At 41.9% G+C, this 17,208-nt stretch overlaps 1 protein-coding gene across 1 annotated transcript; it reads right to left on the bottom strand.

The window, feature by feature from the left end:
* Positions 1-6,233: 6,233 nt before the first annotated feature.
* Positions 6,234-9,874, bottom strand: NEUROD6 (neuronal differentiation 6). The gene is made up of 2 exons (XM_061374854.1): positions 9,626-9,874; positions 6,234-8,187 (listed from the first exon to the last, which is right to left on the bottom strand). Exon 2 carries the CDS (start codon positions 8,164-8,166, stop codon positions 7,153-7,155), a length of 1,014 nt encoding a protein of 337 aa, XP_061230838.1. The 5' UTR covers positions 8,167-8,187; positions 9,626-9,874; the 3' UTR covers positions 6,234-7,152.
* Between the last annotated feature and the right edge of the window lie 7,334 nt (positions 9,875-17,208).

Raw genomic sequence — 17,208 nt, 5'->3', positions numbered from 1 at the left:
AGAGCTTTTCCATAAGGCTGTGCCTGTGGTAGAGGCCATTACTCATGGCAGAGTCACCATCTTACAGAACATGCTGACATCTGTGTGAGTACCTGAGGGTACAGGGAACCCATGATTAAGTAAGATGTGGATGTATTGTACAGCAGCATATCTCCTCTAGGGCATCTTTTGCAGGCTCAGCTGTTGTGAAGTGCCTGTTAATCCAGCATGAAGGCTGAAGTAACTGTTACAGGGTAGATGACCTGCTGTGCAAAGCAACTGCGTTGTTCAAAATGGGGATAGTCAGAGTTGTAGTTGGGACACACTTGCTGTCCAGGCAAAGCACACTGGCACCCCAGCTCACATTTAACATACTGTTTCTGAGAGGTAATTATCTGAAAGTGTTCTGGCCATGAAGCATCTTCTTCCCCACAGAAGCCAGATATCTCCTTCCCTACATTTCCCCCGGGGTGCCACAGTGCACCCTGCACTGAATTACTCTGTCCACTGGAAAAGCCATGGTCATACTTCTGGTGCAATTTAACCACATGATGTGTCACTTACTGTGTTGGGTATGTTTTTCTGTGGTTGCTATTTGTCATTCATATATCTACGTTTAGTTATCTTAAGTGTTTCCTAAAAAGAGAATGTGAGATGAGGCGTGGGGCAGGGTTATCCTTTTAGCTAAGCTTCTGTTTTATTGAATAAGTGAAAAACTGGCTGCGTAGAAAGAGTAAGAATACATGAAATTTAGGAGGAAACATGAAAGTTATGACTGGTTTGAATCCATGGGTTGAAAGTCTAAGTAGCTGAACACTTGGGAACAAGTGACTGGACATATTGATGGCTGTTCACTCCCTGTCTTAGCACACTCCTAAACTTTGTTCCATTTGGCATCAAAATGAATAAAGCTATACATTCAGTCAAGTGATTTCCTCAGTTTCTGATGGGGACACACAGAATCTGTGTCTCAGTGGGTATAAGCATGCCTCTGTATGTACATTGATGAGGGTGAACCAAGATGGTTATCATATCTATTGTGGGGAATAGATTTACTTTAGGGAAGTAATGTCTGTTACCAAGACGAAGATGCCACGCACAAGAGCAGCTCCCTTTGTAAATCCAAAGGGCAAGGATTTTGCATTGTGACTGACACAGACTCCCCTTCAGAATTTGGGGATGGAATCTCGATTGCTTAATTGTTAAAATTAGCAAAAGTCACACTCCTGCTGTTGGTGTCTGGACAATGCTTTTCTTTCCCACATACACTTGTCCTAGTGCAGGGCAACTATCTGCTAATAATCATGTGGGCTTCCCCTGGATTCTGAGGATGATCCCATCATAGTTTCTTTGTTTGCAAGCTGTCTGCCCAACAGAAATGTCATTTCAGTTACATCTAAGCATTATGCATCTGCTCATGTGGCTGTAAATAAATAACGTAGTGGATAAGGCTACGTTTAGCTTCCCGTGTGATTTAGAATCCAATCTGGTATCTGATGAGCTCCCATGGAACAAGAGCAGAACCAAGCCCTCCTGTTCCTGATTTCAGGAGTACAAAATGTACATTATAATCTCTGTTTTAGCCTGTATTTTCTATCTGTACAAGGATCTCCAGTTGATTATTGTCATTTCGAAACAGAATGTCCTAGCGCTTCAGGGTTTATAACCTTCTGTGTGTGGATATAGTTACAGAAATGCAACACACACACCAACCTCCCTGAATATTAGTACAGTGTTCACTAAGCTGGGGTGGGGATACACTGAATATCCTAGAAAAATGATAAATCATAAAGGTTGCTTTTCTGTTTCTCTGTTTTATTGTTGTTTTTGTTGGGTTGAGGGGTGTTAAACTCCTGAAGTAGCCAAGAATTTCAGCTACAGATAGATTCGGCTTGTTTCTATACGGTATGTTCTACATACGTGGTGTCCTAGAATTAAATACTGTAAGTAGTGCAGTTACAGGGATAAATGTGGAAATCTAAGGAGCTAGTGACAAAGGAAAGCAGCCAAGAAAAAAGCAGTGGTTTGGTGGAGAAAGGGAAGGAAACCTCTTTACAACCCTGTAACAACCTTTGTGGGTGATGCCAACTCAGAGCCAGTTACAAGCTACAGGGACTCCACACTTCATGCATTAAGGGGGGAAGAAAGACTCTTTTGCCTGTGAGTTTGGCTTTCCTTTCCCTGTCTTGTTCTTGCACATCCTCTGGGGTATGAGGGAAGGCTGTGCAGGAAAACAGGCCATCCTTTTGGCAGAACACACAAGGATTCTGTGAGACGACCTGCTCAGGTCTGATTGTGCAGCAGAGAGGGCTTGGGATCACGGTTCTGCGTGGCAGCCCCGTGTGCAGCGGTTAGATTTGTATCAGTGAAACACGACAGGTCTGCCCTTGAGATTCTGCAGTGGCACAGTGCCAGCTGCTTGCCACGCTGATCTGTGTCTCTCCAGAGCAAAATCACAACCTGCTGCCATGGTTCAGCTCTGGGTCAGACCCACAGCCCGACTGCGGAAGAGGGGGGTGGGTTGATGTGGGGGTTTTTGTTTGCTTGTTCTTGCTTTTAATTGGGAAATTGGTTAAATTTTATAAGCGGAGCTGCTTTTACGACAATCCACCCCAAAGCAGCACCATCTCTGCTACTGTACATGGAAAGCTGTGGGTTTTTGGTACCAGGATTAAACCTGCTTTGACCTTGGGTATCGGCTGTAAAATATGACCTTAGGCTTGAGTTAAACTAGATTCACAATCTGAAAAACAAAACCACGCAGCTACTTTTTTAATTTAGGCAAGTATTATTTGCTTTTGCAAGGAAAGATTCTGCCATGTGTTTCACTGGGATTTCATTCATCTTTATTGATGGCATTTTACTTAATTTGCTGCCATTTGAGAGCCCTACAGGCAAAGGGGAGAAGAGTAAAATAGGGGTAAAAATGGGAGAGGGAATTTCTAGTATAGAAAAAAAACCGCTGCTGTCATGTTTGTGCCTGTGCAGCCTCCATACATTTTAAGAATCTTTGTTCAGGTAACTATGAAGTGAAAGAATGCAGACAGTCCCGATGGGAGCACAGCCGCAATGTGTCCTAAAATGAGCGTCTTCCTACTGTAATGCAGAGGAGCTTTGAGATCTCCTCTAAGCTCTGGCAAAGCAGTGGCTACACCTCCCTTTCCCTTTGTAGGACTGCAGAGCTGGAGCCACTGATCCTGATGAGATTTTGGGGGGTTGAGGCTGTGTTCAGAGGTACAGCCTAGAGCTACCCAGTCCACCCTACCCAGTGATTCCTGGTGAGCCCAGTGTTGCAGAGGAAAGTGTGCGAAAGCTGCAGTACGCTGTCATGCCTCCCACCCCTTTTTCCAATTCAGGCGCATCCCTGTCTTCGACAGGGCTGGCTGAAATCCTGGAACATGATGTTTAGTTTCTTTTCCAGCATTTTTATTAGTAAAACAAATATTTATTTTCCTCACCCTGTTCTGACATCTTTGGGCAACTTTTTTCTATGCCCTTATGTTGGAAGCAGGGCACTAGGTTAGATGGATGTTCAGTCTGAACCAGTACAGATATTCTTAAATAATTAGTGTACTTCTGATACCACCAACCCATACAGTGCTTTAAAAAAAAATAATCACACTAAAATGTTACTCTGGGAAACACTAAATGGCAAAGAGTTCCACTGTGGAAGAAAATGTATGAAATAGCTTTTCCTCTGCCAGCGATGGGGTTCCCACCTCTAAAATTGACAGAAGGCTTCATTACTCTTGTGCTAGAGGACAGGGGAGAATAGAAACTTCTCACCTAATTTTTCTGGAGCAGTTGCTATTTTACATATTTCTATCCTCAAGGAAGTAAAGGCAGTTAAGAGGAGAACAAGGCAGGCAGAAATGAGCAGCTTTGTTTTGCTGTATGAATGGGGTTGAAAGGAGACAAACCTTATATAGCAGAGATTACAGTTAAAGAAACCCACTGGTTTTTATTCCTGTGAGTTTAAAGCACCAGAACTTTCTCGGCACTTGGGTTTATTACTGAAAATAAGGCAACTTCTGTGTCTTTTATAAATCATGTCAGAGCTCGGAGCACCTTGTGTTCTGTGACTGGCCAGGGAAGTAGCACAGAAATGTTTGTCATGTGCGTGAAAGAGAAGGTATGCGAGAGTCTGCTCCCATGGGAATCCCCTACCTCCATATCTCTAAATAATCCATACCCTTCGAGACAGGGAATGTCGGGGTTTTTCATGCTGTCTCAATATTTTTCTGTGACTTGCTCCATTATTTATTCTGGACTGGCTTTCCAATTTGCAATGCCCTGAGCAAGCGTGGTGCCTGCCTTGAGCTACCAGAGGGGGAATCTGGCTGCGAATTGCCTCCCCATCTGTCGTGGAGTGAGCGAAAAAGATCCGAACTGGCAGGGATGTATTTTTCCCCTTTCCCTTTGCTTCTGCTGCCAGAAGGGGAAACTGGAACTGGCCCATGAGTTATTGAGTTAATATAGGGCCACAGAGCTGGAGACCCCCAGATTGCAGAGCCTGAAGTCTTAGCACACTTTGGGTTCCTGCTGAATGTATTGAGGCTTGCATTTCCTTCTCTTGGTGTAGGACTTTACAGCTGCCTCTTCACTTTGCTCTTAACTTGTGTAAACTCACCCCTCCCAGATGTAACAACACTGCTCTGGAGTGCTCAGCTAACTTTCAGCCTCCTGGAAGAGGCTCCTCTTACAAAGCTAACTTAGAGAAGTTTATTGCCACTGCTCTGTGGGAGGGCATTCAAAAGATGCCCTGTTCCTGGATCCACTTGACTAGAGCTTCTGCTGATATATATCTCAGTGTCTCTTTTCTGTGAATATGTGCCGAAGACTGGATGCTTGCTCCTCCTTGACTGGCTTCTTCCTCTTCTACTCTCCTGTCACCTATTCCCTGCTTTGCTAATTATCAGCTAATTCTGAATAACAGCTAAAGCAATCAAATTTACCCTCTTCTCTTTCCCCAAACCCCTCCTATATGTAATGCAAAACACCTGAGGATGCTTCTGAGCTGACAGTCATCAGCATCGCTTTTCATCCAAGGCAGAAAACTACTGCCTATACCTTCCACAGTTCCTGACTGAAAAAAAGGTGGGATAATCCTGAGCCAGCCTTACTGAACCATAGCTGAAAGCTGTGCTTCAGAAGGCTTTGGTTTGGGCCTGGTTCACCCCCCTCCCTCTGCAAGATTGCAAGCATTTAAACCCTGATCTAAACTTTGTGACTTGTTAGCCCTCTCTAGCAGTTGCAGTAGCCTGGTCTTATTTGGAAGAGGTAACTGTTAGGCTGCTGTTGTCCTGAAGGATCTGCAATGCTTGATGGGGCAGGCTGTTCATGGCAAGTCCCACTTGTGAAATAAGGCAAATTATCAGGAAAATTGTCCCATCCCCTCTTCGCCAAGCTGTGTACTCAAGTGAGAGTCTGAGATTGATGTATCATTAAGAAATTGTGACCCAGACTGTAATTCAGCCAGAGGTCTCAAACTTGAAATAGAATTTCCACTTTTTGTATGCTGGCTTGGGGTTTTTTTTTAACTATTTCCTGCTCATTCACAGCATAGCATTTAGGTGCTGCAGATGAATGCCTGTCAGGCAGCTGCTATTTATCCCTCAAAACCAGGAGGTCTTGCTCACTCACAGGTTTAAAGGCTCTTGGCTTTTAGCTCAACTGGTCATTCCTGTTGTCACTCATGTAGCTTATTGAGAAATAGCTCTGAGTGGTTAGACAGCATCCGAGGCTCAGCTGAGCTCAGCACTGTTAAGGTGCAAGGGGCCGTGCAGACCCCCGTAGGTGCTGAACTGATGCCGGTTGCGGTTGCATCTGTAGTTTACTGGTGCTGTTTATTATCTACGACTAACTTTGAGCTGTTCAGGGAGTCCTTCCCTCTGCTGATTTTAGGCTTCCTGAGTTCTTACACCCCTTTGCGAGCCAGAGCTAGAGGGGCAGCTAGTGGCCTGGATGTCCGCTCAGGGCCCTTTCCTGTATGAAATTTGGCTTTTTGTTGAGAGATAAAGTTACCTTCTTCCTCTGACCTGTGTTTCATTTAGCACACAGCTGTTTCTGTGATATTTTTGGGTCTGCTTATGCTGCATTGCTAATACACCCTTCTGAAAATAGCGCGAGGTTCACTCTGATAATTCATGATTTCCATCCCTAGGCTCAGGCACTACAGGGGTGCAGAAAAGACAGCTTGTGTAGGCAAGACCAAAGGCAGCTGTATACTGTGAAATAACAAGTATCAGGCAAAATACAGTATCACAGCTAATAGATGTATTTTAAAAGTGGAAACATCTATGTTTAATTGCATTTAAAGTACGTAGTGAGAAACCACAGTTATACATTGTTATAACAAACCTTTACATCTGAAGTCAGAATAATACAAAAAAAAGTGCTGAATATATATATATATATGGTCAAAATAACTGAGGCAAAATTTCGACAACATCTTCTAAAATATTAGCATGTGGCCCCTGCCAGCAACACTCTAAAGGTCAGGCTGAATAATGTCAGTGACGATCACTGGTTTTCCTTAGCTCACCCAAAAACAACAACCCCAAAAAAACTGTTTTGCTTTTTTGTTTGCTTTTTTTTTTGTTTTTGCATAGCTTTCAATATTGCTGCACTCTCACCTCTGCATATTGCAAGCCCATCTCAGTTCTGAGATAATTTCTCTAAAGTTCTGAATATGTTTAACCCAGTTCTCCTCAGATACATAATATATATTTTCTACCAATTATAAATACATCATTTTAATTAATCTGATTTCAATAACATGCATTTGTATAATTACTGTACAATCAAAATAGACATTGACTTTACACAGTGTGTATGCTTTTATTTCAGTGATATTTTTTCAGACACACTGCTCAACAAATCAAGCAAAGAGGGAAATAAAAAGAAAGAAAGAATAAGGTGAAATAACCTCTGGGAGGGAACAGAATCTCACAGTGTTTACAGACAAAAAAAAAAAAGAAAAACAAAAGGAAAAAATACTTATTGGGAAAAGGTTTTATTAATACATAGAAAATCCCCACAATAGTTGAAACACACTTTAGGAACTAGTAAACACGTTAAATAGAGTTGTGCCAATTACGCAGTGCCCAAGCATCTGCTTGCTCTTAATTAGATGGGGAGGTGAATGACCACTGTTTATTTTCATTTTCCTCATTAATTATGAAAAACTGCATTTAATTCATCTTGCATGGTGAGAGACTGGCTGCGCAGATGTAAGTCGTAAGGGAAGTGGCTCTCTGTAGGCAACCTGAACATAGAGCTCTGCCCAAGGGGACCCCTGGGTGGCACTGCACAGTAATGCATGCCGTAATTGTAATTTTTACCATAGTCCAAGCTTTCTTCTTGCTTCAGGGAAAATATCCCATTATAGTTAATTGGGGGAGGACTTAAGGGACCTTCAAACTGTGGGCTGGCGCACTCAGGGGAAGTGCTTTCATAGAAGGACTCGTAAGCGCTGCAGTAATTGTAAGGTTTCATGGACTTGGAGTTGTCAAGAGTCCCATGCCCCGGGGGGGTGCCAAGCTCGGGGCTGTGGTAGGGGGGGTAGAAGGTGGAGTAGGGCGAGCGGGTGTGATGGGCACCTTCGCCAGCCTGGCCCATCAGGAAGCTTCTGGCATTCAGCTGCAGGCATCCCGCCACCAAGTTTGTCGTTGGCTGGGACAGACCCTTGCACAAGTTTTGGACGAAGGTGAGCAGGTCGGGTCTCTTGCCAATTCGCAGGATCTCAGAAAGAGCCCAAATGTAGTTCTTGGCTAGTCTTAAAGTTTCTATTTTGGACAGTTTTTGTGTTTTAGAATAACAAGGGACCACTTTCCTTAAATTGTCCAGAGCGTCGTTAAGGCCGTGCATCCGGTTCCTCTCTCTCGCATTGGCTTCTTGTCGCCTGAATTTGATCCTTTCCATCCTTATCTTGCTTGTCTTTTTTTTCCGAAGGCCCCTTCGCCTAGGCAAGCCATTCTCATCCTCCTCTTCTCTCTCTTCCTCCTCCTCCTCTTTTTCTGTGTCTTCTCCAGGAGATCTTTTAATATTCTTTCCTCGGAGCACGATTTGCTTTGAAAAGCTTTCTGGGTTCTTCATTTGCTTTTGGTCATCACTTTCTCTGGGAAACTTTCTACACATCTGGGATTCTGGCATTACAACAGACTCATCAAACGGTAGTGTTAACATGGTTCTATAATCTTAAGTTACCTGAAAGAATGCCAGCACAATATTTAAATATTTCCATTTTTAAAGTTTGCCGACTTACACACACATCCTCATGCACGTTTCGTACGTCTGCATGCATGCACGCTCAGTGTACATGAGTGTCTGTGTGTGTATCGAAATGCATAATATATCAAATATAACACTTTTTTTTTTGCATAAAACACCAGTTGAAAATGCTCATTAAAAAGAAAAAAAAGCTGCACAGAATTTTAACATCACTCGAAGCAGTCAGGATTTTACAACTAAAACCCCGCATTTCTCACAGATAACTATAGAGTAAATCAGTATTTAAAATGTACAATTAGCTCTCTGGTCATTCATCTTATTTTTAAACAAGCCCTTCAAACCCTTGCCACAGTGGAATTCAAAGAAATGCAAAACATGATAAAACAATACAGAAATTTCATTAATCCAAATTCCCCTGGGTGAAAAACTGAGGCGAACAAGAGCACTCTTACAATTGAAAAGTGCCGTCTCTCTATTAACTGATGGATAAATATTTTTACATCACTTTTGGACTTACATTTTGAAGTTTTCTCCCCCCTTCCCCATTTTTTCCCTTATGAATTGAGATACTAAACTCTAATAAGTTAGAGTGGGTGAGAAAACAAAATTAATGGAACATCCCCCCCCAAATCACTCAGTAATAGTTAAAAATGATTTTTTTCAACTAATGAGTTGTATGAAAATTGCATATTACTTTTTTCCTATTATGAAAAAATCAGAATGATCTGACCCTATCCGTATCCAGATTAGAGTTAGGAAATAAAATCCCCCTACCTTTATTTTTCCTTTTTTTTTTTTTTCCAGCAAAAAGTCTAACTGATATTATCTGTTTAGTTAAAATAAACTTATTTGAGTTTTTTTCCTCTTTTTCTTTCCTCTTTATTTTTTTTTCCTCCCCATCAATTGCGGTGGGGGGTAGGTGAAAAATTCCCTGCACGCTATAGCAGTGTTTATGTTCTGCGAGGCTCAGACGTCTCCCTCCAGCTCGTAGCTGACAGGAGCGGTCTGTGGATTCTGACTGCAGTCCTGCACGTGTGATCAGAATCCAGCCTGGAATGGAAAAATAATTTCCTTTTCCCCCCATTATTTTGCTTTTGTTTGCAGTTTGGGAGCAGCAAAAGCTGGGATCCCATGTCCCTCAAAGAGACAAGCAAACCGAATGCAGGGACTTTTCCTAATAGAACAAAACTAAACAAAAACCCCAGTCAAAGACTAACTCTATCAGTATTATCTACACACTTGCAATATTACATAATACCAAGGAAAGTCTGCAATTGCATCAGAAGAATAAAAATGTTAGGAGGAGTTATTAGACAGTAAATAGCATACATAAAATACAAGACAATGATACTGTATCTTTAAACACTTGCATGCACACCCAGCACCAACTGAAATATATCTTTATTTGTATTACCTTTAGCTTTTTATTTCATTCAACAATCAGTTTTCATTTTTTGCCTTCCAAATCTTTTCAGTCTGAATGTCGCATCGTCTCCTGGAGTCTAGATCTGTGTATATCTGCACTATCTCATTGATCTCTAAAAAGTGACATTGATGCCAACTGCCAGAGCTGGTACCCATGCCATCTGCTAGTGACGTCACGGGGCAGAGAAAACCACGTGAGCCTTTCTCCTGGGACCTTCATTCTGCACTGATCATCTGGCATCCCTCTAAGTGGGTACCAGCATTCATGTATCAACACAGAAGGTTAGACTGATAGAAAAAAAAAAAGGGGGGGGGGGTGAAGGGAAAAAAAATCTGCACCAGCATTTCACATACAGTAGGTGCATTTCCACTGGAGCTGCTTCTTTTTAGCAGTCTAGCTGCATGGATAGACGTGCCAACATTTGGTGCTATCCCTGCCTACAGGTACGGCTGCCCTGTGGTTGTTAATACAGTATTGTTTATAGGGAAAGTGATGGCTTGTATCTCTCCGAGTCCCTCTGGTGCACCTGGTACCCTGGAAAAAGCACTGGGCGGGGGGGCAAGGAAGGAAAGGCAGTAATGGGGCAGTAATGTTGGCGCTGTAACACATAGCACAGTCACAAAAAGTAGTTTCTGTGTGAAGCTGCTGGGAGAGATTTTCAGGGTGTGGGGTTTCTTTGAGTGTGGTGTATTGCCCCAGAGCGCAGGATAACAGGAGCAAACCTCCCGCCAGCTGGAAGAAACCCTCCCCTTGCATCCCTCGGTGGGGTTTTGACATTCCTGAAAGAAGGCGTTTGTAAGAAACTGGACATACAAGGTGAAAACGTAACAAACCGATGCTTTATTTGGAAGCGTATCGGGGCTCGCTGGTCCCCATCCTGCCCAGTGTGATGCGTATGACCAAGGCACACCTGCGTCTGGTGGGGTGACACATTCAGGTCTAACTTGGGGTGCTCGGAGGGTTTGCACTGCTGCCAAATTGTCTCTTCCTGTCTGGCCTTTTTGCAAGCGCTCTGCTGAAGCCCCTTTGAAAACTCAGTTATCTCCTTTGGAAACACGCTCTTCTTCCTCCTAAAAATCTCACTCTGCTCTTCCATTTGCCTCCCTTGCTGCTGCTTTCTTCGTGCCCTTGTTTCTCCCCGTCAGCTGCCTCTCCTGTACTCCCTGCTCTTCTTCCTTTAACCCTTTTGTCTCTTTCCACAGGCAAGAAACTGTTAAATGAAGCTGACAAAGCCTCTCGGCTCAGCCTTGCCATGGAGCTTATGGCAAACTCCACCTTGGTGTGTTTGGGTTTTGTGGGTTGTTTTTATTTAAGGAGTGGTGTGTCACATATAAACGATGTCAGGAGAGTTACAGGGGGGATGGCATGTCATCTTAAAAAACAAATTTATTTCATTTAAAGTTTGCTTTCATTATTATCGCGTATCACTGCTTTTTAGTGACTGAGTAATCTCTGCTTTTAAAAAGTGAGTGACCGAGTATGCTTTTAGTATTAAAATAATCCCTGGCAGAGCTGCTATTGTTATGGGTCTGTGTCAGCGTTTCCATTATAAATCCTGGTCTTGAAGGGTTTATAACTCATCTGCTTTAATTCGCATTGGGCCCAAGCTTGGCATTAATGTTTTCAGCCCCGATCCAATTATTTTGTTGTCACAAAGTTTCATTTAAATCTGTTTGGGCTTTGTTGGTTTTTTTTTTATTAGAGAGAGGAACAAAAAATGAGGCAGCATCAGAACAACGCGTGTGTGTGGGGAGAGCGTGTTGTGCAGATCTACATGTATATGCTCAATGATTTTAGAGCCTTTCATTGAAAAAAGAGGGAAAAAAAAAGCCTTTGAACCAAACTTTGTATTTTTCTTTTCTTTACAGAAGCGAGACATATCGGGTGATTCATTCTTTATGGAGCTCAGGCCTTTTTGTTTTATTTTTTTCCTTCCTTTATTTTATTTTTATTTTTCAAGGAAAATATATTTGAAGTGACAAAGATGCTAAAACTTCAGTGGCAACTATTCAAAAGCAGCAAGAGCTGTATTATTTGTAACATTAGTTTCATTTTATCCCAAATATCGCAGTCTCTGTAACAGAGGAGAAGGTAGAATCCCATTATTCTCAATAGGAATTTATGTATTAAGATTTATATTGCAGAAGGTCCTAAGGGTTGTCAACCTTTTCAAGGATTTTGCATATTCAGAGTATTATACAATGCACAATCATCTAAATATGCAAAGTCCTGAGGAACCAAACCCTGGTTCAATGCATACTAAAAATATTACGAGAAATTGAAGGAAAGGTTGACATTGTAGTGGCCTTGTATTAAGGGAATGACCATCAAAATTTCCAGTTATATCCCCCCAGCCTCCAAACGACACTTTAATAAAAATATTTCCTCCATCCTTTTTTTATTGCTGAAGTAGGTGGGGTTTGTTAAAACTCTTCAAATATTACTGTAAAATGCCTTTTTGAACGGCTTTTATACTGCCACTAAAAACCAAATAAATGAATTAGTTTGTGTTGAAGGTTTCCCTCTGTAGTAGTAACATTACATTTTTGCAGATTCTTAATCCATCATTTGACCTTTTTAATATTTTCAAATAAATAGTGGAGAAACAAAATAGCTGAGATATCAAGGTTTAAAAAGCCTCTACTGTGCATGCATAATAACTTTTCATAAGGATTTTACTACGCATTTTGTATTATGGATCCATGATATGCAAATGCGTACTGCTGTTAATATGCATTCACAGCATACCCCATAACTGCTGCTTTGCTGTCTACTGTGAATGCATGTTAAGAATAATACACAAAACACAGTTAAATGCACTCTATAGAATGGCTGCACAGCAACAAATATGTTACTGAACACATACCACGATTTTTTTTTCCTGTGCCCAGGCTGTATAGTTTTGAATTATAAGTAACTCTATTTCCAATGCAGTATTACCATAATACATTTAACAGAGCCAAACATTAATAGATTCACTGAAATAATATCAAGTTCAAAGGACTGCAGAGCCTCCACGGTGCATCAGGGGGACTGACCCAAACTGCACTGCAGTCAATGGGAGCCCTTCCAGTAACTTCAGTGTGTGCTCATCGGATACCCAGGGAATGTCTCTACTGTGTCGTCTTTTTTTTTTCCTCTCTCTTTTTTTTCTCTTTTTTTTTTTTTTTTTGAAGTTTTTTCATCATCCTCTCCCAACTGGCCTATATCTCCCAGTTTTGCTGAAACAGGAGAGCTGAATTAAAATTAAGGAACTCTAATGAAGTTTGCTCAGGACCAGTTTGGTGTGTGGTGGTCTGGTCGCCCACTGACAGAAATAGGAACTTGTGGTCAGTGCGGGGCTGTTCAGAAGGGGGGTTAGCTAAATCTTTTTCTCTTCTTTATTTCTTTATCTTTCTAGCACAGGCACTAAACATCCCAGCAACTTTGTTCCTTGTGTGTGTAAAGTCATGGTGACAATCCCGCAATGCCAAACTCTCTCTTCTTCACTCATGAGCTGGCATGAGTTTGCCTTCCTCCCACAGCACCTACATACACAGCCTAAACATCACAGGAGGACCAGAAATGCCCTCTCCAAACCTGCTCACCTCTGATCAAGATGCAGTGTTTGGTGTCTAAGCCAGAGCAAATACATAGATAACAGTATGAAAAACAATGGCTTCTGGCTCCAGGCTCCTGTTGAGTTTGGAGCTCAAGAGGAGATGGGAAGACCCGTTTGGAATTTTTTTTGTTTGTGTGGTTTTGGGGTTTGGTTTTAGTTTGTTTGGGTGGTTTTGGGGTTGTTTTCTTTTTTTCTCTTTCATTTTTGTTTTTCTTTTACAAAAGTAGAACAAAAGAGGATGGTGTCTTGTGCAGGGCTCTGGTCTGTCAGCCCCAGTGAGTTTAAGACTGAGCAGAACAGGGACCCTCTGGTGAAGGCAGGACTGTATCCCTACAGAAGGAGCTGCTGAGGGAGGAACCAAGACCAATGTGCCATATGCCAGGTGGCTGTCCTGTGTACAGATAGCGCGCTATGAACGGAGGTGATGCGTATCCCTGTCCGGGGCAACCCAGCCCCTTTCTGCATCTCTGTGTCCCCAGTATGCTGCCTGAGACTATGAACTGCTTTGTGAGGGGAACTTGCTGTTCCCATCAAGTTGACTAAGCCCTCTCCCACCAGTGCTAAAACGATGCTCAAGGATATGCATCCTTCTCCCAGGAGAGATGACATTAAAGATGACATTAATAAGGACCCCTGGCTTCAGAGAAATAACGTAGATTAGCTCAAGAGTTCAATCTGAAAATTGTTGGGGTTTTTTTTAACCCATCTGCTAATGCTGCAAATTATTATAAATGTGCTCTGCTCTAAGCTCCCTGTAATGAGGATGTACTTTTTGCTCTAATCAGACATCCTTAGTTTTATGTTTTGAATAGGCTGTTAGGGACAAATACGGAAGAGCTGCAGAGGGGTTAGTTACTCTATTTTAATGGGAGTCGCTTCAGTAAAACATGAATTTAGAATCTGAAAATGGTCTCTAATACTAATTGCTGATGGTTAAGCAAAAATGAGTTTGTGACCAGAAATTCCTCTAAGATTTCTGGAAGACATGACCAGAATGGGTCTGATTTAGATATAACATACATTTGACATAACCTTCTTAGTTTTGAGCTACTCCTGGCTTTCATTTAATATAAATGAGTTGAGAAAGGGTGGGACCAAATAATCTTAAAATTGAAAATACATTTTTTTAAAGATTAATAAAATGTATTTCACCTATAAAAGTAATGGCACAGTATAGGCTGAAAGTCTTATTACCAGATTAAGTGGTCATAGGCACCATGCAGCAATATGGGATTTAAGGTACTTCTTTCCATGGGAAAAAATGCTCTAGTCAGGCCAGTCATGAAGCTGTGTCTCTTCTTGAAACTACAGGGGGTTAAGATCATTCTTATTGCTTTGTGGTGTGAAGCAACCCTATGGTACATCTGAGAAACTTTCTTATTTTATTCATACTTGATGACTGGGGTTGTCACACTCTCTGCTACCTTACCTGAAGGATGCTCTGAGATCAGTAAGTTAGCCTTTAGAGGCTGCACCAGGGACTCTTAGCTGTAGCACACACCCTGATTCTGCTAATCAATGTCTACTCTCTAATGGCAATCTCTGTCAAACAGCTAGTTAGTGATGCTGCTTTTTTCCTCTCTGTAGTCTGCTGGTGGCTACAGTGATTCACAAGCATGCTTCCCCCGTGTTTCCATTTTGAGAATGTCTCTGTCCCCATCAAATCATGGTTTTGGGGATGGACCTTGCAGCCAGTCCCCTCTAGAGGAGTTAGTGTGGGTATGCATGATCCCAGAAGAGACCTATGCTGCTTCCCCTTATAAGCAGACCCTATGGCTGTGATGCATGCTTTCTCTTCTGTAAAGTGAGGCATTTCTTCCTCACAAAATCCCTGAGGTTTATGGTTTGCTTTCCTCTCCCCACTACAACTCTCCCACAGCAAGAGGCACCTGATGGGATGCTCTCCCTAGATCACCCATCTGGGTGTTCCTGATACTTTTTCTCCCTTCCTGCAGTCTTCCCCCTGTGAAATTATCTGTTGCATGGGAAGCAACAATGTGCTGAGCCTTGTGTGGTGAGGTGGTGCTGGGGCAATGACCCTCTGAGCAGCAGTGGGACCTCTGAATGTGTGGCACTGACACCAAGCCAATTAGAGGAGCAGAATGGCCTTACAGAAGGCCATACAGAGATGAACAGTTTGCTTAAGACTTGCTCTAACTTAAATGCAAGGCAGAAGGAAACAGGAAAGTTAACACTAACTTGACGGAAGTACAATATAAAATCCAAGAGTGATGTCAACTTCTGGTGGACAGTTACCCCCCAGGAAATTATAGGATGTTTTGTAAGGGGAGCTTCACAAGAGATTCTTGCAATCTTCATGAGAAACTGACATTTCCATTAGTTGCAGCAGACCTTTGAAACTCAGCAGGGAGAAAGCCCTCAGGCTAAGGGAATGACTTTTCTTTACCCCTATGAAATTTCATCCAGGTTTAGGTGAGCTGTAAGCTCTTAACTAAGAATCACCATTTCCTTTCTCTTTTGTGCACTCCTCAGGCAAACTTGAGCAGCATGCTGAAATAATGCCTGAACACCTTGGGGGAGGTGGGGGGGAAAGACCTTAGAAATAACAATTCATTTAAACTAATTTTGAAAAGATATTATCAATGTTGAGAAGTTGAGTAGCTGAATGTAGGAAATGCCAGAGCTACAGCTATGAAACCTCTATTCTCTTTATGTGCAAATAGGCAGGTACCTTCTGAACAGCAGAACTCGGCTGTAGGGCTTGTTTCTATGAAATAATATGAAGTATGGGGCAGGATGACTCAGGCTTACTGTAATGGGAATATCTGCTCCTTTTGATTTGCCTTCTATTATCTGAATTTATAACCCTCTTGGACAGCGCTCTTCCTGAGATACTGGTCTGAGGACGATAAGTAAATTTGCCCTTCAAAAAGCAGAAAAGCTGTGCAGTCAGGCATCCCAAGCTGTTAATGAACTATGGCTTCCCTTCCCAAATCTGTGTTACACTTTTGACTCCTCCTAGCACCTGTGATTGCCCACCAGCATCTGAAATGCAATGGTGTATACTTAAAACCTTACCAGAGATCTTTTCTTGTTGAAGAAAAAGGTAACTTCGGGTTAAAAACTAACTAATAAAAAAGCCCAAACAAGATAAAAAGAAGTAAACCAGTACCAGAATTCAATATTTTTCTTTATACCATTCCTATGAAGCAGGAAAATGTTACTTTCCAGGAGGAAAAGGGAGGCACTTGATACAAACATTAGGAGTAATGAAGAGCCCAACGGCTATATGATAAGCACTACAGAAATTATTCTCAGAAGGAGATTATATGAAATGTACAGTCACTGGATCCTCTGGTCTTTCTGCTTTTTCCCCTTACACAAAACTATATGTATCTTCACTGATTTGAAGGCAGTGGAAGATGGACAGCAATACACTTTGGAGGATCTTGACTGTCACATTTTACCTCAACACAAAGTTTGTCACTGCTGGGAGTAGGAGCTGGGTCATTTAAGGTGTTTTACCCTTAAAGATCAATTTTCCCCTGACAGTTCAGGAGTTTTGGTAGCAGAATTTGACCACAAATAGAACAGGATTTTATAAATCTGTTTTCTGGATTTGATCCCCCAGCTTCTGAGGAAGTGAAAGGCACAGCCAAATTCAGCTCAGCTGTAAAATGGTGCTGAATTCAGATTGGGCTGTAATGATCTTTTTCCAAAATCATTTTGGGAAATTGATGTTTAAAGAACATTTTTTTTTCAGTGATGCATGAACAACTCTATTACTTCTAGCTGCAGATCTAGGGTTTTTTTCTTATCTTTATAAAAACCTGTTTCAGAACGTTTGTCACCAAATTTCCTGGGCAAGCAGACACACTGATGTTGTAAACTGTAAATTCCTTAAATTCCCACTGTAATCCTCATAATTTTCCCAGGACAAGAATAAAGAGAAGATTAATAGAGCAATAATTCCCCTCTGTTTAAGTACACAACTGAAAGACGTAGAGCT

This window comes from Neopsephotus bourkii, unplaced genomic scaffold (assembly GCF_033783945.1).
Source record: "Neopsephotus bourkii isolate Nb327-2 ecotype Australia unplaced genomic scaffold, CSIRO-AGI_Nbou_v1 NB_1655, whole genome shotgun sequence".
Taxonomy (NCBI): Eukaryota; Metazoa; Chordata; class Aves; order Psittaciformes; family Psittacidae; genus Neopsephotus; species Neopsephotus bourkii.
This window is presented reverse-complemented; position numbering and strand designations above follow the sequence as displayed.